Source organism: Giraffa tippelskirchi, chromosome 4 (genome assembly GCF_054371585.1).
Source record: "Giraffa tippelskirchi isolate mGirTip1 chromosome 4, T2T-mGirTip1v1.2.pri, whole genome shotgun sequence".
Lineage (NCBI taxonomy): Eukaryota > Metazoa > Chordata > Mammalia > Artiodactyla > Giraffidae > Giraffa > Giraffa tippelskirchi.
Window position 1 is genome coordinate 48,239,353 of NC_137278.1, and position 23,143 is coordinate 48,262,495.

The 23,143-nt window shown below is 39.3% G+C and overlaps 1 protein-coding gene and 1 non-coding gene across 5 annotated transcripts in view; one reads left to right on the forward strand and one right to left on the reverse strand.

Annotated features, from left to right (window-relative positions):
• Window positions 1-23,143, forward strand: part of CTNNA2 (catenin alpha 2) — a 1,291,223-nt gene that overhangs the window by 146,972 nt on the left and 1,121,108 nt on the right. For 3 of the 4 annotated variants that reach the window (XM_081596598.1, XM_081596599.1, XM_081596600.1), the window contains exon 2: window positions 19,089-19,195. In XM_081596598.1, the coding sequence (XP_081452724.1) occupies window positions 19,094-19,195 (102 nt within the window). In that variant the 5' untranslated portion in view covers window positions 19,089-19,093. Of the gene's footprint in view, window positions 1-18,435; window positions 18,532-19,088; window positions 19,196-23,143 lie in introns of all 4 variants that reach the window. The other variant, XM_081596597.1, reaches the window with a different exon arrangement.
• On the reverse strand, window positions 3,340-3,443 carry LOC145504069 (U6 spliceosomal RNA). Its single transcript, XR_014052051.1, has one exon. It is a non-coding gene; the product is annotated as a U6 spliceosomal RNA (small nuclear RNA).

Here is a 23,143-nt window from a genome sequence, read left to right on the forward strand (position 1 = left end):
AGACACGACTGGGTGACAACAACAACAACAGCCTTCTTGATGGTCCAACTTTCTTATCTGTACATGACTACTGGAAAAAAATCATAGCTTTGATCACATGGAAAATTGCCAGCAAAAGTGATGTCTCTGCTTTTTAATATGATATCTAGAGTTGTCATAGCTTTCCTTCCAAAGAGCGTCTTTTAATTTCATGGTGCAATCACCATCTGCAGTGATTTCAGACCCCAACATCTGTCACTGCTTCCACTTTTTTCCCCTTGTATTTCCATGAAGTGATGGGACTGGATGCCATGATCTTCCTTTTTTGAGTGTTGAGTTTTAAGCCAGCATTTTTACCTTCTTTCACCCTTATCAAGAGGCTCTTTAGTTCCTCTTCACTTTCTGCCATTAGAGTGGTGACATCTGCATCCATGAGGTTGTTGATATTTCTCCCAGAAATCTTGATTCCAGCTTGTGATTCATTCAGGCTGACATTTCACATGATATAACTCTGCATATAAGTTAAATAAGCAGGGTGACAATACACAGCCCTGTTGTACTCCTTTCGAATTTTGAACCAGTCAGTTGTTCCACATCCAATTCTAATCATTGCTTCTTCACCTGCATACAGGTTTCTTGGGAGACAGATAAGGTGGTTTGGTACTCCCATATCTTTAAGAATTTTCCAGTTTGTTATGATCTACACAGTCAAAGGCTTTAGCGTAGTCAATGAAATAGATGTTTTTCTATAACTCCCTTGCTTTCTCCTTGATCCAACGAATGTTGGCAGTTTGATCTCTGCTCTGCTTCTTCTAAATGCATCTTGTACATCTGGAAGTTCTAGGGTCACATACTGACTGCTGAAGCCTAACTTGAAAGATTTTGAGCATAACCTTGCTATTATGTGAAATGAGTGTATGTGAATGGTAGTTTAAAGATTCTTTTCATTGCCCTGCTTTGGGATTGCAATGAAAACTTACCTTTTCTAGTCCTATGGCCATTGCTGAGTTTTCCAAATTTGCTGACATATTGCGTACAGCACATTAACTGCTCATCTTTTAGGATTTGAAATAGCTCTAATAGAATTCTATCACCTCCACTAGCTTTTTTCATACTAATGCTTCCTAAGGCCCACTTGACTTCACACTCCAGGATGTCTGGCTCTAAGTGAGTGACCTCACCATCATGTTAATGCAGACCTTTCTTGTATAGTTCTTCTGTATATTTGCCACCTCTGCTTAATCTCTTCTGCTTCTGTTAGATCCCTACCATCTGTCCTTTATTGTCCCCTTCCTTACATGAAATGTTTCCTTGATATCTCCAATTTTGTTAAAGAGTTCTCTAGTTTTACCCATCCTATTGTTTTCCTCTATTTCTCTGCATTGTTCATTTAATAAGACCTTCTTTATCTCTCCTTGCTATTCGCTAGAACTCTGCATTCACATGGCTATATCTTTCCCTTTCTCCATTGCCTATCATGTCTCTTCTTTCCTGAGCTATTTATAAAGACTCCTCAGACAACCACTTTGCCTTCTTGCATTTCTTTTTCTTTAGGATTGTTTTGGTCACTGCCTCCTATACAGTGTTACGAAATTCCATCCATAGTTCTTCAGGCACTCTGTCTACTAGATCTAATTCCTTGAATCTTATTGTCACCTCCACTGTAAAATCATAAGGGATTTAATTTAGGTCATACATGAATGGCTTAATGGTTTTCCCTACTTCTTCACTTTAAGCCTAAATTTTGCAATAAGAAGCTCATAATTTGAGCCAGTTAGGTCTTGTTATTGTGGACTGTATAGAGCTTCTCCATCTTCAGCTGCAAATAATATAAGCAGTCTGATTTCAGTATTGACCATCTGCTAATGCATGTGGAGAGTTGTCTTGGGTTTTTGGGAATGGGTGTTTTTACTATGACAAGCATGTTCTCTTGACAAAACTCTGTTAGCCTTTGCCCTACTCCATTTTGTACTCCAAGGCTAAGAAAGAAAGAAAGAGAAAGAGAAGTTGCTCCGTCATGTCCGACTCTTTGCGATCTCGTGGACTGTAGCCTACCGGGCTCCTCCGTCCATGGGATTCTCCAGGCAAGAATACTGGAGTGGGTTGCCATTTCCTTCTCCAGGGGATCTTCTCGACTCAGGGATCGAACCTGGGTCTCCCGCATTGCAGGCAGATGCTTTAACCTCTGAGCCACAAGGGAACCTCTCCAAGACCAAACTTGCCTGTTATTCTGGGTACCTCTTGACTTTCTACCTTTGCATTCCAATCCCCTATGGTGAAAATGTCAGCTTTTTTGGTGTTAGTTCTAGAAGTTGTTGTAGCTTTTCAAAACTGGTCAACTTCAACTTCTTTGGCATGCAGTTTGGGAATAGACTTAGATTACTGTGATGTTGAATGGTTTGCCTTGAAAACGGAATGAGATTGTTTGTCATTTTTGAGGTTGCACCCACATAATGCATTTTGGACTCTTTTGTTAACTATGAGGGCTACCCCATTTCCTCCTAGGGATTCTTGCCCACAGTAGTAGATTTAGTGGTCATCTTAATGAAATTCGCCCATTCTGTCCATTTTACTCACTGATTCCTAAGATGTTGGTGTTCACTCTTGCCATCTCCTGTTTGACAACATACAATTTATCTTGATCCGTGAACCTAACATTTCAGGTTTCTATGCAATATTTTTCTTTACAGCATCAGACTTTACTTTCATCACCAGACACACCCACAATTGAGTGTCATTTCCACTTTTGTCAGCCCCTTCATTCTTTCTGGAGCTATTAGTAATTGCCCTCCACTCTTCCCTAATAGCATACCTTCCAACACCTTCAGACACCTTCTGACCTGGGAGCTCATCTTCCAGTGTTATATCTTTTTGTGTTTGCATTCTATTCATGGGGTTCTCATGGCAAGAATACTGGAGTGGGTTGCCATTCCCTTCTCCAGTGGACTATATTTTGTCAGAACTCTTCACTATGACCTGTCCATTTTGGGTGGCCCTGCTTGGTATGGTTCATAGCTTCATTAAGTTATGCAAGCCCCTCTACCATAACAAGGCAGTGACTGTGAAGGGGTTTGAGCTGATAGATTTATATTTATTTAGATAAGATATATGTGACCATTATGTAATTTGAAAATATATAATGAGATATATGCATATAGTGGAAAAATATATATATATATATTTAGTGGAAATATACATAATTGTGTATGACTTAGGAATTACCATAAATCTCATCAGCCAGCATAACTATTGCTAAAATTATGATGTATATCTTTTTATATTTTTTATATATTTAAATACATTCTCTACCTAGATATATCTAGATATATGTCTATATATAACAAAATGAGTACCCATTATAAAAATAGGAGACACTGCATGAATTTGGTTGTCATTCTTGTCCAAAGTCCATGATAATCTTTTCTACATCTGTGCTAATTTTAGTGTATAAGCTGGGGAAGCACATGGTGTCTGTTGAATTAAGCAACTGGGAGATCATTTGTAACTTTGTATGGCTAATTTCAGTGGAATGGTGAGGGTAGGAGCCAGGTTGTATGGGCTGGGGAATGGGTGGGCAGTGAGGAAACGGAACAAACATTACAGACCGCCCTCTCAAGAAACCAGGTTGTGAAGGGAAAGGGAAGTAGAAGATGTCAAGAAAGGAGTAGGATGGAGAGGGCTTTTTTTTTCTTTTATATTTTCAATTTTTACTTGGACAAGACTTCTCACTGACTGGACTTCTCTGGTGGCTCAGACAGTAAAGCATCTGCCTACAATGCGGGAGACCCCGGGTTCGATCCCTGGGTTGGGAAGATCCTCTGGAGAAGGAAATGGCAACCCAGTCTAGTACTCTTGGCCTGGAAAATCCCATGGACAGAGGAGTGTAGTAGGCTACAGTCCATGGGGTCGCAAAGAGTCGGACACAACTGACTAGAAGGAGCTGACTAAGAGGGATGAATTGAAGATAAAAAGTAGAGATTGTGATTGATGGAGTTGAGGCCTTAGGAGTCAGGGAGGGAAGGGGTGTAGGAAAGAGAGACAAAACCCTATCTTCCAAGAAGGATATTGGGAGGAAGATGAGGGTTGGAAAATATATTGATAAGTTTGCCAATGGGTCACCTGACGTGATTCTTGTCACCAGAATGAAGATGGTTGTTACCCATGTGTAATGAGATATTTGAGAAAGTCTTTTCAAACTTGCATGAGACAGAAAACCGCAATATTGGATAAGATGATCTGTACACTTACATCCTGAGAAGAATCCCAAGAGATGTATGTTAGAAAAGTCTAGTCTTCTCTGAACAAATGGAAGCTCGGGAATGATCCCCAAATGGTTTAGTTACCTTAAATAACCTATTAAGTATTTATTATCCACATGTTTCTGTGTGTACTTTGTTAGCTTGTCCAGCCCCTGTGAAGTATAGTATTTAACCTAGGGAAGTTGCATTATATGGTGCGGGAAACAAATTTGAAATAAATCTTGATTGAGTTTCATTAACTTTGGAAGAAATAATATACTTCTGCTTTAGTTCTCTTCTCTTGTAAAATTGGGATACCATCATGTTGATCTCAGGGCGAATAGGAGATAGCACAGCTAGTAATATATGTGTTACCACACATTAGTGTCCTTGTATGTTACTTTCTCACACATATCTTGTCCCTCTCAGGGATCAAGGTCTCCCTTTCTTCACTGCTACATAGCAGGACTTCCTGATAGAAACATGAAACTGTTAATAATGATAATAAACTTTGGCCAGCGACCAGGAGTGTTAGTAAAGTCTTAGTTGTGAAATGTAAACATGATGAACTAAATGGAAAGGAGTACTACTACGAAATGTGCAGACTTAACAGAGCCCATCTGCATGTCCTAAATGCCACTGTACCTTTTAGTTTTGTCTTGACAAAAGCATAGCCCCTGAGGTACTTTTTGTTTCATAAGACAAAATTAAATGCCTCAGATGACCAGGAGGAAATCTGGATTAGTTTCTCTTTTCACATATGACTTTTTCTAACAACAAGCTTGATAAGGTGATTTATCAGCAGGAATATATGCTGAGTACCACTGATGCCAAAATATCAATCCTCAGAACAAAAGACTTGTAAGAAAAGATAATTGCTATAATGTGTTATGACCTCTCACGTCTAGTAATTCAATTGAACGAGGCAGGGATAACACGATGCAGGTTATCTTCCATTATATTTCCACAATGAATTATCTTCCATTTACTAAATTGCCACCAGATGAACAGCAGTGCCTGGTGATTACACCAGGTGAATAAGCCACTTTAAAATGGGAAACTGAAAGAAGCAGTGGTGTTAGGCTTAAATCATTTCTGAATCTCTGCAACTTAATTCCTCGTTAACAGCGCATCAGTGGATTTAACTTTGCCTTTTAAAATAAAATATTAACACATTTGAGCTTGCTTTAAAAATCAAATCCTTGAGTACTAGTTAAGTATTCTTATGGGCTTCCCTGGTAGCTCATACACTGCCTGCAGTGTGGGAGACCCAGGTTTGATCCCTGCATCAGGAAGATCCCTTGGAGAAGGGAATAATGGCTGCTCACTCCAGTATTCTTGCCTGGAGAATTCCATGGACAGAGGACCCTGACAGGCTACAGTCCATGAGGTTGCAAAGAGTCGTATATGACTGAGCAACTAACACACACACACACACACACAAGTATTCTTATAATCACTGAACAATTTGAAATAGCTCTTACCTAAATATCTGCATTCATTTCTTTTCATCATATCTTAATATTCTGATTACTTTGTCTTTTTCACTCTGTATCCCGAGTTTACTTGAATGTTTTTTCATATTCTTGCTCACTTTGTGGGGGGCATTTTTCTGGCAACACTGCAAAAGGGGGTTGACTTTTTCCCTGTTTTTCAGTTGCACAAACTGTTCAATATTTCTTGACCAATGCATCCAAAATTTGAAGGTGCTCTTGGTTACCTATTGCCTGATATAAGTGCCCTGGTGAAATGAAAGGACACTGGCCCTACAGGCGTCCATTCTCATCCAAGCTCATGCTCTGAACACTCCTTGCTTGATGAATTGTTCTTGCTTTTAAAATATGATGAATTAGAGCCAGTTTCATCTCAACAATCAGCATAAAGTATGATACACATTGGGTGGTTAGTACACTTACCCTGATTAAGTGAATGGTTGGATAAATGGATAAAGGAAGGGAGAACTGGAACGTATGCGATTTGCCTTTTCTGCTAGGATATGGAAGGCATTCTGAGCGAGGAAAATCACTTTGGGTTCTGTTTTTCAGATAAGTGATATCTGAACTATTGTGTTCTGAGTAGAAAACCTCCCTTTTTGCAAAAAAGCACTAGTATTGTATTTTAACTAGAATCATTTTGTGTGTGAGTGTGTGTATTTGATTATGAGATTTGAACTTGGCATTTTTACTAAATGTTCAGTACCATCCTAATCATTGTAAAGGGAGCAAATTCCCTGTCCCTGAATGTATTTGAGAGGACAAATTTATATAAAGCAAAGAGAGAGCAACACAAGACACTTTGTATTCAGATTAAATATTATGCGCTAGCTATTCTGATTAGATGGAATACTGATGGAATTCAGAGAAAAGAAAAGCCAATGGGCCTTGGGGAAAAAAGGCAATTTGGGTCAATGAGGAGAAGAAATATTTCCTAAGGGCTGTTGTGGGCCAACTTGTGGAGCTTGTACAGTCCTTCAAAAAAACATGCCACATGGATCTCAGCAATCAAATACCTCACTGCTTTGCTGAAGGAAGCCCCGAGGTTACTTTTTCCTGAACAAAAATGACATCTAGATTTAAAACATAAGAAATAAAAACTAGTGATCCAGTTATATGGCAGAAACCAACATAATGTTTTAAAGCAATCATCCTCCAATTAAAAATGAATATATTGAGTAAAAATATGTACATAAAAACCATAGGTATATATTTAAATTAAGCATAAATATAAATATAACCTAGTTGTTCTTTTTTTAATGTATGTGTGTCTGTTGCTCAGTCATGTCCAACTCTTTGTGACCCCATGGACTGTAGCCTGCCAGGCTTCTCCGTCCATGGGGATTCTCCAGACAAGAATACGGGAGTAAGTAGCCATTCCATTCTCCAGGGGTTCTTCCCAATCCAGGGACTTAACCCAGGTCTCCTGCATTGCAGGTGGATTCTCTACTGTCTGAGCCACCAGGCAAGCCCAAATATAACATAAATGGCTTATAAATAAAATATAAATTTATGTTCCCTAAGCCATACCGAGATATCACTTGTTTTAGATCTCTAAGAAATACTGGCCTATATCTAAAAATATGTCCAAAAGATATTTCAAAAATTATTATTCTCTAGGAAATGCACTCCACTATTGAAAAGATAAAAAGTTGATACTTGGAAAAAAATTAGATAAGTATTTGGGCCATTTTTTTATATATTTGTATTTAATCATACATTTATGAAGGATCTAATATGCTATTATACAGATTTGTGCCTTAGTGAGTTTATAATCTAGTTATAAATCTAAGTTTATAACTTTATTTAAAACTAATGTCAATTTCTTAGCAATGAGCCTGTTACAAAAAAAAAGTATGATCGTTTGCTACTGACTGTAAATTCAGTAGCAATTTAGGGTTTATGACAATGTGAAGATGTCAGTGTATGGATTTTGGAGGGTGAGAAGGAACACAGTATGGTGGGAACTTTGGGAAATGGCATAAATGCTGCATTAAAATGTATTCCAGACCTGTTTTCAGCAGTAGGCTCCCCTTAAAGAAATAAGATCCAGTAGCCCATGGTCAAAAAGTAGAGTGACAGCTGTGTTACAAAGACTTGGGAATTGTTGGAGAAGAGAATTAAGCAGTTACTTTGTTCTACAAAAGGAATGTTTCAGAAAATTAGTTTGGGCTGCATTATACATCAAAATGAAAGATAAAGGGAGCAGTTTATGGTTATTTTGCAGTAATCTGAATACAAAATGTTGAGATTCTTATGAAGATTAATGTTATATAATCATTGCATATGGATTTCTAATTTATAGAAAGGACAGAAAGAACAGAGAATAAGTTAATTGCCAATGAAATAATGTATTCCTATTAAATAATTTGATGTTACTTTTGGACTAATTTCTCAAAATATGTTATCTGAAATAGTAACAGTTATTATTTTCAGTTTTTGGAATCTACTACCTAAATCAGAATTGAAATGCTGCTAAAGAATAACAGGTAGAATAATAGGTAGAACAGTGTTAGTTAACCTTCCATCAGGTTAACTTTTCCATATTTTGTTTTGAAAAACCGAGTCCTTGTTAGGACTTTGGAAACCTAACAACATATACAATGAGCACTGCCTACCTGGGTATCACATATGTTCACATCCAAATGGAAAGCAAGTCATACTTTAGGAGTAGATTGAGTCTGTTTATGTTCCAAAATGAATTTAAATGACGAGACTATGAATGTAGTGAAAAGCAAGGAAATGAATTTGACAGATACTAGTTTTCATTTTGAATTTCAAATTACTGGCTTTCTGTTAGCATACATCAGGAGTAGTGAATTTCTATTAAGTTGGCACATAGTTTTAAATTTTATGAGTATGCTATTGTAAGTGTAAAAACTCATTTCAGTGAGATATGGACATGGATATTTCTTTTTTAATCAGCAAGCTCTAGGCTATATATTATTAGTCTAAACTTGTCATCCTGACAGCCTTTAGGCTGTGGAGCTTTATTCTTATATTCCTTTTTGGTGATGTTTTGTTTATTTGGGTAGAATTAAAAAAGAGGCTCTGAAGAGAATTTAATAGTTTAAAACTTATTGAATATTTGCTTAAAATATTAAGGTATACTTTATAGGCATTTATGCTTAGACATGTATTATTATTACAACCTTTTGAAATTTTTAGAATGATGCTTTTGTTCAGCAGTATTTCTTTCAGTGTTTTGTTAAAGGTATGAGCTTACCAAACATAGAGGACTTGCAGATGTAGTACTTGAGGGCTGTGTTAAACTTTAACAGTAGCAGAAATAACTACCCCACTCTCTTCTACTGCATAATAGCAAAGAGCAGTTGAAAATTACACATCACCTCAGTTTTGGATTAAAATAGTGATGGATCTTCTAATTGCAGCAGCAACTTGCATCTTGGGTCACCTGTCAGTTCACTGAGCAAGGACTCTGAATGCTTATTATGTCGAGGACAGTGATGGGCGACACACTGCCTCCTTATAGTCACAGGAAAAGAAATGAGCTGAAATTGAGCAAAGTTAATGGTGGAATATCAGTAGCAGGACTTTCCCAGCTTATTTCCTACTGTAAATATGGCTACCATTTATTACTGTTGCCGCTGCTGCCAGGAGTATTAGCAGAGGTAGCTACCATATCCTGCCAAATGTTCTACACACATAACTCATATAATCCTCACAGCAGTCCTGTATGGATGTTGATGGAGATTTCAGGTAAAAAGGTTCAAGTTAGGAGCCAGGTTATTTCCATAGCCAGGGTACCACCAGGAAGAGTGCTGAATGCCTGTCACTGTCTGTTTAGATCTGGTGCTGATGCAGGTAGGGATCAGTGTGCCTTTTATTCTCTGAGGGTTTTTGAATCAGTTGAGATACCTCCTTCTCTGCTTTTGTTTCTCAACTTCTACTCCTGTCTGAGATGCATATACACACATACTCTTCTCAACTCTAGAAAAAAATCCCTCTTACAATAGAGGGGCTGAACGTTAGAGGTAACTTCCTTTACTAATACAACAAAAGATGAGAATTACTATTGTATTTCGGATGGCATTTTTGGAAAACTTATTTTCATAGCCCTCAAATAAAATCAAAATATTTAGGAACTGATTCTTTGGAAACATTATTCTCTATTAAGGAATTATTCCTGGACCCTCATTTCTGATTTTGGTGAACTGAGGGGCATGGCTCTCTCCCACTGTTACTTTACATTCTTCACAGGGATCACTACTATGGCAGGGATACTAATTAGAAAAGGCATCTTCTGGGGAAACTCTGAGAACTTCTGGGGATGTTGGAGGTTGGTGTACGTGTGGTTTAAAAAAACTGAAATGATTTTGCATATATAACCCTATATGCGAGACAGAATAAGAGACACAGATGCATAGAACAATTTTATGGACTCTGAGGGAGAAGGTGAGGGTGGGACGTTCTGGGAGAATAGCATTGAAACATGTATATTGTCATATGTGAGGCAGAACACCATTCCATGTTCGATGCATGAGACGGGGGCTCGGGGCCGGGGCAATGGGATGACCCGGAGGGATGGGATGGGGGGGGAGGTGGATGGGGGGTCCAGGAGGGGGAACACATGTAGACCCATGGCTGATTCATGTCAATGTATGGCAAAACCTATTACAATATTGTAAAGTAATTAGCCCCCAACTAAAATAAATAAATTTATAAAAAAAATAATAATAAAAAATAAAAAAACTGAAATGATTTTGGTATGCCATTTTATTTTCCCATTGAGAATCGCTTCAAGGCATTGGATTCCCTAAAAAGCATAAATACCATCCAGAAAGTATTGATATAATGATCCCAGTGATACTTGTAATAACAGCAGTGTTATTATTACTGGTCCTAGGGTCTCCACGGAGATACCCCACATCTTCCTGATCACCACTTCCCTCCTGGCATGCATGACCATGGACTGTAATCACAACAGTGATTTTCCAAGTGCAATTCCTGGATCAGTAGAATCATCTGGGCACTGGTTCCAAGTGCAAGAAAAAAAAAAGCAGTTTCTCAGACCCACCCTAGACCTAATGAATCAGAAACTCTCTGGATTGCTTTGTGTATGAACTTGCCCTCCAGGTAATATGATACACACACAAATTCAACAACTATGACAGCCACCTGTCATAGTTTCCTATTGCTGTTGTAAAAATTGACCACACATTTAGCAGCTAAAAACAACATAGATTTCTTACTTGCACTCTCTGAAGGTCAGAAGCCCAGGTAGATGTGTCTGGGTCCTCTCTTTAGCATTTCACAAGGCTGAAATCATGATGTTGATAACGCTGGATTCCTTACTAAAGGCACTGAAGAAGAATTCACTTCCAACTTCATTCAGGGTTTTGACTGAATTCAGTACCTGGTGGTTATAAACTGAGGTCCCTCTTTCATTGTTGGAGGTCAACCAGGGTGCACTCTTAGCTTCCAGAATCTACCCACATTTCTTTTCATGGTTTTCATCTGTCTACAATGGTCCCTTTCACACAGAGTCCCTTTCACACTTTGCCTCCCTCTGCCTCCCTCTTCTGCCCTACCTGATGTCTTTGTCTGCTGCGTCTCTATGCCTGCCTCTTCTACCCACAGCCAGGAGGAAGTTGTTTTAAGTGTTCAGTGATACATTGGGGCCACATTGATAATCTAGGGTCATGTCCCTATTTTAAGGTCCAGTTATTAATAACCTTGAGAAGGTTATTAATTCCCTGGAGAATGAAATGGCAACCCACTCCAGTATTCTTGCCTGGAAAATTCCATGGATGGAGGAGCCTGGCAGGCTGCAGTCCATGGGGTTGCAACGAGTTGGACACGACTGAGCAACTTCACGTACGTCACTTATTTATAACCTTAATTATATCTTCAAAATCCTCTTCACCATGAAATGTAACATAATCACAAGTTTAAAACAAACGGTCTGAGGTCATGGGGACCAAAATTCTGTTTGCTTGGCATAATTCATCATAAGGTCTTTCTCTTGACTTTGCCCAGGTGCTGTGTTGCTCCCTAGGTGGCCCAGCCTCACCATCAGCATCCCCTTCTTGCCCCAGGGATTAAAGTGGCTAAAGGAAACTGTTCTGTTTCACCAGGAAGTGAAGCACATTTCCCATGGGTTCCACATGTGCATCAGGGCACCTGCCCTTTGTGTCCCCCTCATCTCATCTGTCATTCCTCTGTGTCCCTCTGCATTTGCTCTCTCTCTCATTCTCCAGAAGTGGTTAGCTCCTGGATTTTCCATTCTTGTCTATGTCTGTGTCTCACTTCCATGGTTCAGAAACACTGTGGTGATGCTGGCATAGACTTAACCCTAGGAATTCGTCTTTTTAAGAAGTGAAACATAATGCTTCATAGTGCTTATGAGCACAGAGCCTGAAGCCAGGCAGTTTAGTTTCAAAATTTGTGACCTTGGGTAGCTCTCTTAACTCTTTCATGCCTCAGCTTACCTATCTGTAAATGACAAATAATAGCAATGTCGGATCATTAGCCAGTATTACTCATACTTAGAGAAGAAACAGTAAGTTCAGTGTATCCAGGCTTGATTCTTGAGGAAACTTAGAAAATTCTCTTGCTTTTTCACATCTCTCACTTTCTCACCAAAACTTTGTTTTAAAGCTTCTTGCCTTGGCCCCCACTCTAATGGATATCTTGAACTGGCTAGGATGATAATCATGCAAAAACATGGCAAAGAAGTAAACCCATCAGTGTTTGCATACGCAATGTCATGATTGTCAGGATAAATTTGTAAATTATATAAGGCTGTTACCATTTTTGTTTTACAGGATGAAACTCAAGCTTAGGTGAGGTAGCTGAGTCAATAGCCTACATACGGAAATAGGTGAATAAACCCAGTATTAGTCATTAACTTCTCATGACTTTACTTGTTAACCAAAGCTAACTTGTCTTCTAAAAAAAGCCTCACAGAGTTTGTTGGCAGTAGTGCTCACTTAGTATTGGTAAAGAGAAAAATCCATGAAAGGAATCTGAAGCTGGAGTCCTATGGAGGGAAGGCAGGTTTGGGTGGCCTCCCGAGCAACTGTCAGTTGTCCTGGACCATTGTTTTACAAAAGAACAATAAAAGGAATGGTGAGAACTCAGAAAGTTTAGGCAGAGCGCTCAAAGACATTTTTCCAGGAAAATCTGGAGAGGGGAACTTCTTCAGTGAATTATGCATTGGAGTAACATATGTCATTTGAAGGCACTCCTTGGTACAGGTGCCTCAAAAGATTTTCTATTTATCAGGGCAATGTCTAATTAAAAAAGCACTTGACCTTTGGCTGCTCATAAGGGAGCTTGTTTTACTCTGTTAGTCTTTTTGTCATGTTTTGTTGTTGTTGTTGTTGTTGTGAGTGATGAATGGCTGCTAATACCTTGACTCATGCTTCTTCCTTAATCCATGGAGCTAGTCTGAAGTTGTCTAAGTTACTACTATGTAGGTTGTTTTATCACCTTTTATGGATGTGCAGTTTGACACTATTCAAGAAGAATATCTTCTCAGAGATTAAATAAATTGCTAGGAGTTTATTCACGGGCTTGTAAAATTGTGGTATATGGACAAGGACAATGCTATTGTCTTTTGTTTTGTACAACCCCTTTTTGTTGCTCTTTGTGTCCAGTCAATATTCTAAGTTTCCTACCAAAAAAGATGTCCTTTTGATTATAGGGGACTGGAACGCAAAAGTAGGAAGTTAAGAAACACCTGGCGTAACAGGCAAGTTTGGCCTTGGAGTACAGAATGAAGCAGGGCAAAGGCTAATAGAGTTTTGCCACGAGAACGCACTGGTAATAGCAAACACCCTATTCCAACAACACAAGAGAAGACTCTACACGTGGACATCACCAGATGGTCAACAACGAAATCAGATTGATTATATTCTTTGCAGCCAAAGATGGAGAAGCTCTATACAGTCAGCAAAAACAAGACCGGGAGCAGACTGTGGCTCAGATCATGAACTGCTTATTGCCAAATTCAGACTTAAATTGAAGAAAGTAGGGAAAACCACTAGACCATTCAGGTATGACCTAGATCAAATCCCTTATGAGTATACAGTGGAAGTGACAAATAGATTTAAGGGACTAGACCTGATAGACAGAGTGCCTGATGAACTATGGGCAGAGGTTCGTGACATTGTATAGGAGACAGGGATCAAGAAAATCCCCATGGAAAAGAAATGCAAAAAAGCAAAATGGCTGTCTGAGGAGGCATTACAGATAGCTGGGAAGAGAAGAGAAGCGAAAAGCAAAGGAGAAAAGGAAAGATATTCCCATCTGAATGCAGAGTTCCAAAGAATAGCAAGGAGAGATAAGAAAGCCTTCCTCAGCGATCAGTGCAAAGAAATAGAGGAAAACAACAGATTGGGAAAGACTAGAGATCTCTTCAAGAAAATTAGAGATACCAAAGGAACATTTCATGCAAAGATAGGCTCGATAAAGGACAGAAGTGGTATGGACCTAACAGAAGCAGAAGATATTAAGAAGAGGTGGCAAGAATACACAGAAGAACTGTACAGAAAAGATCTTCACAACCCAGATAATCATGATGGTGTGATCACTCACCTAGAGCCAGACGTCCTGGAATGTGAAGTCAAGTGGGCCTTAGGAAGCATCACTACGAACAAAGCTAGTGGAGGTGATGGAATTCCAGTTGAGCTATTTCAAATCCTCAAAGGTGATGCTGTGAAAGTGCCGCACTCGATATGCCAGCAAATCTGGAAAACTCAGCAGTGGCCACAGGACTGGAAGAGGTCAGTCTTCGTTCCAATCCCAAAGAAAGGTAATGCCAAAGAATGCTCAAACTACCGCACAATTGCACTCATCTCACATGCTAGTAAAGTATTCCCCAAAATCTCCAAGCCAGGCTTCAGCAATACGTGAACCGTGAACTTCCAGATGTTCAAGCTGGTTTTAGAAAAGGCAGAGGAACCAGAGATCAAATTGCCAACATCCGCTGGATCAGCGAAAAAGCAAGAGAGTTCCAGAAAAACATCTATTTCTGCTTTATTGACTATGCCAAAGCCTTTGACTGTGTGGATCACAATAAACTGTGGAAAATTCTGAAAGAGATGGGAATACCAGACCATCTGTCCTGTCTCTTGAGAAACCTGTATGTAGGTTAGGAAGCAACAGTTAGAACTGTACATGGAACAACAGACTGGTTCCAAATAGGAAAAAGGCTGTATATTGTCACCCTGCTTATTTAACTTATATGCAGAGTACATCATGAGAAACACTGGGCTGGAAGAAACACAAGCTGGAATCAAGATTGCCGGGAGAAATATCAATAACCTCAGATATGTGGATGACACCACCCTTATGGCAGAAAGTGAAGAAGAACTAAAGAGCTTCTTGATGAAGGTGAAAGAGGAGAGTGAAAAAGTTGGCTTAAAGCTCAACGTTCAGAATACTAAGATCATGGCATCTGGTCCCATCACTTCATGGGAAATAGATGGGGAAACAGTGGAAACAGTGTCAGACTTTATTTTTTTGTGCTCCAAAATCACTGCTGATGGTGATTGCAGCCATGAAATTAAAAGACACTTACTCCTTGGAAGGAAGGTTATGACCAACCTAGATAGCATATTTAAAAGCAGAGACATTACTTTGCCAACAAAAGTCCTTCTAGTCAAGGCTATGGTTTTTCCAGTGGTCTTGTATGGATGTGAGAGTTGGACGGTGAAGAAAGCTGAGCGCCGAAGAAGTGATGCTTTTGAACTGTGGTGTTGGAGAAGACTCTTGAGAGTCCCTTGGACTGCAAGGAGATCCAATCAATCCATCCTAAAAGAGATCAATCCTGGGTGTTCATTGGAAGGTCTGATGTTGAAGCTGAAACTCCAATACTTTGGCCACCTCATGTGAAGGGTTGACTCATTGGAAAAGACCCTAATGCTGGGTAGGATTGGGGGCGGAATGAGAAGGGGACGACAGAGGATGAGATGGTTGGATGGCATAACCGACTCGATGGACATGGGTTTGGGTGGACTCCGGGAGTTGGTGATGGACAGGGAGGCCTGGCATGCTGCAATTCATGGGGTCGCAAAGAGTCAGACACGACTGAGTGACTGAACTGAACTGGCCAGAAGCAACTATAATATGTCATTTTTTTCTTTGAATTTAAATTATTGAAAAATATATATTTTCTTTACATAGAATCTCTTTTGTGGGCAAAACAATCTGCGTTAATTGTGTGGATGCCTAGTATGGATTTGAGACATGCACCTTTGGAATGTGAGAGGCTGGTGTATGATTGCACACTTCACTTGTTCACTTGCTTTCTTATTTGAAGTCCATTTGCTTATTACACACAGAGGAACACGTTTCTATGACTAGGTTTTCCCCTTCAACAAATTAATACCACATAACCTTTCCTTGCCTTTTGCTCTTGAATTTTGCCTATGTCAAAAGAACTGGCTAAAAGATTGATCCCCAAAGGAATAGATTGAGTCCAAAGATTTGCTCGATCACTTTTGTCCTTTCAGTTTTAGATTTATAATCTTCCGACCTTCAGGATCCAAGGCTCTGCTCTAATTCTGCTTCTTGGTTCACAGTTGCCTTGAGGTCTTTTTTAAGCATCTCCCATTTTTGCTCGATGCATGCTAGATTAGTGTCTCTAATGCAAGTGTCCCAGCATTTTTGTTTCTCATGTCAGCATTTTTTGTTCATCTCTTTAGTAATACATGAGAACATGCATAAAGATGTTATGTGCCTTCCTGATCCACCAGCTTATATGTACAAGCATGCTCATGTAATAGTGGTGATTCTCTGCATAGTCTACTTACTACCTTTCACTACTGTGTTAAAATGACTTCAAATTAAAAGATGTTTACTCCTTGGAAGGAAAGTTATGACCAACCTAGACAGCATATTAAAAAGCAGAGACATTACTTTGTCAACAAAGGTCTGTCAAGTCCAGGCTATGGTTTTTCCAGTAGTCATGTATGGATGTGAGAGTTGGACTATAAAGAAAGCTGCTGCTGCTACTGCTAAGTCGTGATGCTTTTGAACTGTGGTGTTGGAGAAGACTCTGGAGAGTTCCTTGGACTGGAAGGAGATCCAACCAGTCCATCCTAAAGGAGATCAGTCCTGGGTGTTCATTGGAAGGACTGATGTTGAAGCTGAAACTCCAGTACTTTGGCCACCTGATGTGAAGAGCTGACTCATTTGAAAAGACCCTGATGCTGGGAAAGATTGAGGGCAGGAGGAGAAGGGGACGACAGAGGATGAGATGGTTGGATGACATCACCGACTCAATGGACATGGGTTTGGGTGGACTCTGGGAGTTGGTGATGGACAAGGAGGCCTGGCATGCTGCGGTTCATGGGGTCAGAAAGAGTCAGACACAGCTGAGCAACTGAACTGAACTGAATTGGACTCCACTACTAGTTATCCAGCTGTCTTTCCTGTAGGACCTTCTTGTGCATCATCATTACTGGGGCCACTTATTATTCCATTGGAGCTAGGAAGAAGTTTACAGGGAACTTCTTGGGGACTGGAAATCATTGTGTCCTAAGAGATGCTGGGAAATATTGAGGGCAGGAGGAGAAGGGGATGACAGATGACAGGGAACCTGGCATGCTGCAGTTCATGAGGTCACAAGAGTCGAACATAACTTAACGACTGAACAACAACAAAGAGCTGAGTTGCTTAAGTAGGACTGGCTTCGACAAGGATGAAGGCATCCTGTGTGGGCAGGAAGAATCTGGCATTTTCATCCTTTCACAACACAGGAAGGTATGCTGCCTAACAGCAGAATTCTGGGCATGTTAGAGCTGCTATGTAGCAGTTGGTAGTGTGAATGGGAAATGTGTAAAGTGTTTTTTGGTTTTTGGAGGACAGGCAGCATGTCCGTGCCAACTATTGTTGTTGTGAAGGAACCCAAGTCTAAATCGGTCTATATGGTTGGATTGCTATGCTTAGTTTATTTAAAACATGGCATTTGGAGAGAGGTAAAATACCAGCACACTGCGTCTTTGCCTTTTTTTTTTCTTGAAGCAAATTTGTTAGGTCTGTTTGCAAAAGGACTAGCTGTAGCACGGCAGTAAAGAAACATGTGCCTCTTGTGATAGGCCTTCTTTGTAGTGTTAATTCTAATAGAAATAATCATCTACATTGATTTATAAGAGTGGAATGGAGTGGGGACATTGATTCAGAAGACAACAGCTATGAACAGTTTAATTTATGATGGTATTAAAGCAAATGATTCAGATTCACCTTGCACAATCTAAGGTTGCTTGTCCAGTGGTTAGTTGTCAAAATATATTCATCAGAGAGCAGTCAGTCTCTCAGTGAGAAGCACACCCCTAACAGGATGTCTAATTTACTGTTTTGAGGGGATGATATGTGCAAGGTTGCTACCTGCACACCCGTGGTTCTTGGGTAGAAGAGGATTGTTGTAGAATGAAATAAATAACCTTATCAGACACTCATTTTATGGGACAAGAATGTAAATGCAGTGAGTAATCAGAGAGTATGTAAATAGCAGCAAGCTAATTTTCAGAATCATTGTGACTTGTTTTGTAAGATCTCTCTCCTATTTAAGAGAATAAACTCAGCTCTTCCAGGAAGCATAATATCCTCAGTGGTCAGTTATGATGTGACAAAAACAAAGAAGCCTTTTGTTAGGACCTGGGGTCTTTCATCTGATTGTCATGAGGAATGTATTGTACTTCTTTAAAGTCTTTGCTGATCTCCTTTGGTGACTGACTTTGATGTCCTTTCCTCAGTTCTCCTGTGGCCTTCTCTGCATTCCTTGATCACAGCACAGGCCACACTGAGGCATACTATGGCCAACCTCTGCTACTTCTGCGTTGAAACCACAGGTACTAGAGGGCAACGACCAAGGCTTTCCCAGCAAATGTGTGTGTATGTGCTGTCTCTTCAGTTGTGTCCAACTCTTTGCAACCCCACGGACTGTAGCCTGCCAGGCTCTTCTGTCTGTGAGTTTCTCCAGGCAAGGATACTGGATTGGGTTGCATGCTCTCCTCCAGGGAATCTTCCCAATCCAGGGATCAAACGCGCATCTCCTGAGTCTCCTGCATTGGCAGGTGGGTTCTTGGGAATCCCCCTCCCAGTATATAGCAGGTGGATATGTGTACTAAACACTGAGTGAGTGACATATTTCAGTGGTAGTTGGGCCCCCAAAGTTTGTCTAATATATACAGGTGCCCTTAAGAAATACCCATTTTCAATCTGATCCTAACATCACCACTTCACATCGTTCTGTTTTCTGATTTCCCTAGCTCTAACTTGATGAGGTTGAACCAGACAGGTAATCTTCCAGTATGTTCTAAGTTTTGGTGACTTATTCATTTTGAACCCCGAAGCTCACATTATTTCTGTGATAATTATTTCTAATGGATAATGTATGTTTTTGTAGGGAGCATGACTTCAGCAACTTCACCCATCATTTTAAAATGGGACCCCAAAAGTTTGGAAATCCGGACTCTAACAGTGGAGAGGCTTTTGGAACCGCTCGTTACACAGGTAAGAGATGCTCTGAAATACTGTTACCTGTGTATATTTCTATTGAGATTATATCATGACTTTCTGAAGAAAGTGAGAGTCCTTAAGCATGAATAAATCATGCCACATTGCCAATTACTTAATATGTATTCCTGCCCGAACTGTGGACAGTTTGTTTTGTTTTGTTTTATTTTCCTTTGCAATAAGATTTGGAGTGCTTTTTACAAAGTTTTCATGTGATTTTTGAAATTAAGTTGATGAGATAATTAAAGAAGGGGCTTTGGTGAAGGGGACCCTCATTTGCAGTAATGGATTCAAAGTCTAAATAAATCATGCCTCGCTTGCTTTCAGATGCTAATGCAGTTAGGAAGAACTCTATTGACTATTTAAGAGTGAAGTATATATATTGGATTACTTTGTCTTTAGTTTAAAAGGGAAAATTCATCATGTTGAAATGTTCCATTTTTATGTTGTCACAGTTCCACATGAGGGCCATTAACAGAAAAACATCCTCTGGATTTTTAAATTTTAAAATTAATTTTTTGTGTGCCTTGTGAAGCATATTATCTGCTATATTAACTAAGAATTTCAGAAAGTTAAAATTCAAGATTTTATGGGTATATTTGTAGAGAAATGCCGTGTCAAATTAAGTAGAGAACCTTTATATTGGGTAGAGATCACTTATATTGGTTTTCTGTAGCTTCTATAGCAAATTACTGTAAACTTGGTGGCGTAAAGCATCACAATTTTATTATCTTATGGTTCTACAAGTCAGAGGTCCTAATGTTAGGATATTGGTAAAGAAGCATTCCTCCTGGAGGCTTGAGTAGAAAATCTGTTTCTTTGCCTTTTCCATGTTCTAGAGGCCATTCTCTTCTTTGGCCCCTTCCTCTATATTCAAAGCCAGCAGTGCATCTTCAAATCTCTCTCTGACTCTGACCTCTGCTCATGTCCTCATATCTCATCCTGTCTCCCTTTTATAAGGACCCTTATGATTACATTGGGCCCACACAGATACTCTAGAAAAATGTCATTTCAAGATCTTTGAGCAAATCACATCTGAAAAGTCTCTCTTGCCATTTTTAGGTAGCATATTCAGACTTTCAGGGGATTAGAACATGCGCAAAAATCTCATCTAAAATTCATCAGCTAAAAATTTCCAAATCTAATCATCTAAATCTTCTAAATTAGGTATGAGTAAGGTTCTAGATAGGGATTTCCCAGGTGGTGAAGTAGTAAAGAATCTACCTGCTAGTACAGAAAACACAGGAGACATGGTTTCAATCCCTGAGTGGGAGAGATCCCCTGGAGTAGGAAATGGCAACCCACTCCAGTATTCTTACCTGTATAATTCCATGGACAGAGGAGCCTGGCAGGCTACAGTCCATGGGGTTGCAAAGAGTTAGACATAATTGAGCACTCTCACACTTCTCATCAAGGTTCTAGTTATATTCCTTCCTCAAGCAAAATTTCTCTCCATCTATGTACCAGTGAAATTAGAAAATAAATCATATACCTTCAAAATGCATTGTGGGACAAGCATAAGATAACAGGTGCAGATATTTTCATTTAAAAAGAGAGAATGTGGAATAAAAAAAAAAAATGTTTACCAGTCTCAAGAAGTTGAGAATGCCAACTAGGCAAACTCAGTTAGATTTCATAGCTTGGTGATAATCCTCTGTGGCTCAAGGCTCTGCCCTCTGGGCCTGGTTCTTTACTCTAAGAATCATTATTCTTTTTTCTTGAAAGATAGCATGTATTTTCAGTTGAACATTTCCTGCCTGTGTACCTTGAAAGTACAACAGCTTTTTGAAATTCATCTCTCTTTTTTTCAGTTCAGATTGTCAGTATTTCAACTGATATAACATTCTTGAGAAACCTGTGGTTCTCTCTTATATATATCTGGGATTTTCTCTATTAGAAAACAGGATACTTTGTAGATCTTTCACAGATAACCTCATCTCCAGTTTGTCCTCTGCTGAAATCACTGAGGGAATCCATGAATCCCATGTCCAGTCTTTCCAAGAGTTCCTTGTGTGAATGAACGTACCAAGGTTTTAATCCTTCCAAAGCACTAACTGAAGGTTATCTAGGCACAAAGTTGACTTTTTCTCGAGTCACTTTTTCCTGAAACTGAGACTTCTAATTTTAACACCTCTTGCAATCTGCCTAGGCTAAGTTTCTGAATCATTAGGTCTCGGTTCCTTTCAACTTAATATTCTTAACAAAAAAAATTTTTTTCTGGCTGCATCTTGTGGCATGTGGCAGGATCTTACATTCACTAACCAGGGATTGAACCCATGCCCCCTGAAGTAGAGGCATGGAGTCTTAACCACTGGACCACCAGGGAAGTACCAATAAATCTTGACTCAATATGTTTCTTTCCTCTCACATTTTGCTATAAGGAGGAAGAGGAAACTAGGCCACTCCTTGAATACTTTGCTTGGAAATCTCAGCTAAATATTCAAGGTCATCACTTATAACTCTGGTTTCTACATAATTATAGGAAGCAATTCAGCTAAGCTTTCTTCTACTCTATAACAAATATTGTTTTTCCTCCATTTTCCAATAGCATGTTTTTCATTTCCTTCTGAGCCCTCCTTTAACTGTCCATCTATAATGATTTCAATAATTTCTAAAATGATGGAGGCTTACTCTACCATGCTGTTCACTTCCTTCTGAGTCCTCACCAGCAGGGCTTTTAACATCCATATTTTACTCTCTGTTCAAGGTAATCTAGGCTTTTTCTATCATGTTCCTCAAAATGTTCCCAGCCTCTGCCTACCATCAATTTCAAAGCCACTTCCACATTTTCAGGTAGTTGTTATAGCAACACCCTACTTCCCAGAACCAGTGTCTGTATGCCTATATGCTTCCAGTTGCCACTATGACAAATTACCACAACCTTAGTAGTTTAAACAACACCCATCTATTATCATACAATTCTAGGGGTCAAAGGTCCTAAACTCAGGATTTTGGTAAGGATGTGTTTCGTAAGGAGGAAGTTCATTCCTGTTTTTAGCATCAGGAGTGCACCTGCGTCCTTGGTTGTGGTGTTTTCCTCCATCATTAAAGCCAATAGTTTAGCACCTTTAAAGCTCTCCCTCTGACTTCAGCTTCTACCATCATATCTTGACCTCTGCCTTTAACCCTCCTTCCTCCTGCATTCCAGGCAGATTCTTTACCATCTGAGCCACCAGGGAAGCTCCCTCTTATTAGAACCCCTGTGATTATATTGGGGTCACCCAGATATTCTAAAATAATCTCTGGATCTTGAGATCTTCTGCAGAGTCCCTTTTGCCATTTAAGGTAATACATTCACAGGTTCTAGGGATTATGAAGTAGACATGTTTGTTTGTAATTGTTGAAACATTTCATTAGATTTATGCCCTTTTTTAATTTGGTCATGATTCTTATTAGTGCTATACAAATTTATTCAAGAAACACCTAATACAGATAGACTCAGATCTGAGAGTATGTTGGCTGCTGAAATTGTGGTTTGTGGACCAAGACTGATCCATGAATTATTTGTTATTGGACAGCAATAAGCACAGAAATTTAAAGTAAGGGCTTTGAAAAATTTGTGGTAGTTTTATAGAGTAATTTTATGCATGTTGAAGCTAATCATAAAATTTGGACTTTTTATCTTTAAATTTCTGGGGTTATTCATTGTCTTGTACTTTTAAAAATCTTTGGTTTATGCACTTTTAGAATAACATATATTTGACCTTTCATCATAGATAGCTTGAAAAAGCCTGGTTTAGGAGGTTCTTTGTGGTTGGTCTGCTCTGAAATGCAGTTCTGTCGGCTGGGTTACAAACACAGATTACCTTTTTCTAGCCTTGGAATTTTCACTTCAGATTACATGCCAATATATTTAACCCTTATCATGCAGATGAAATGAAGCAATAATTAGAACATAGTGCCTAGTGTTGATTAAATGTAGTCTCCATTTTTCTTTTCCTGATG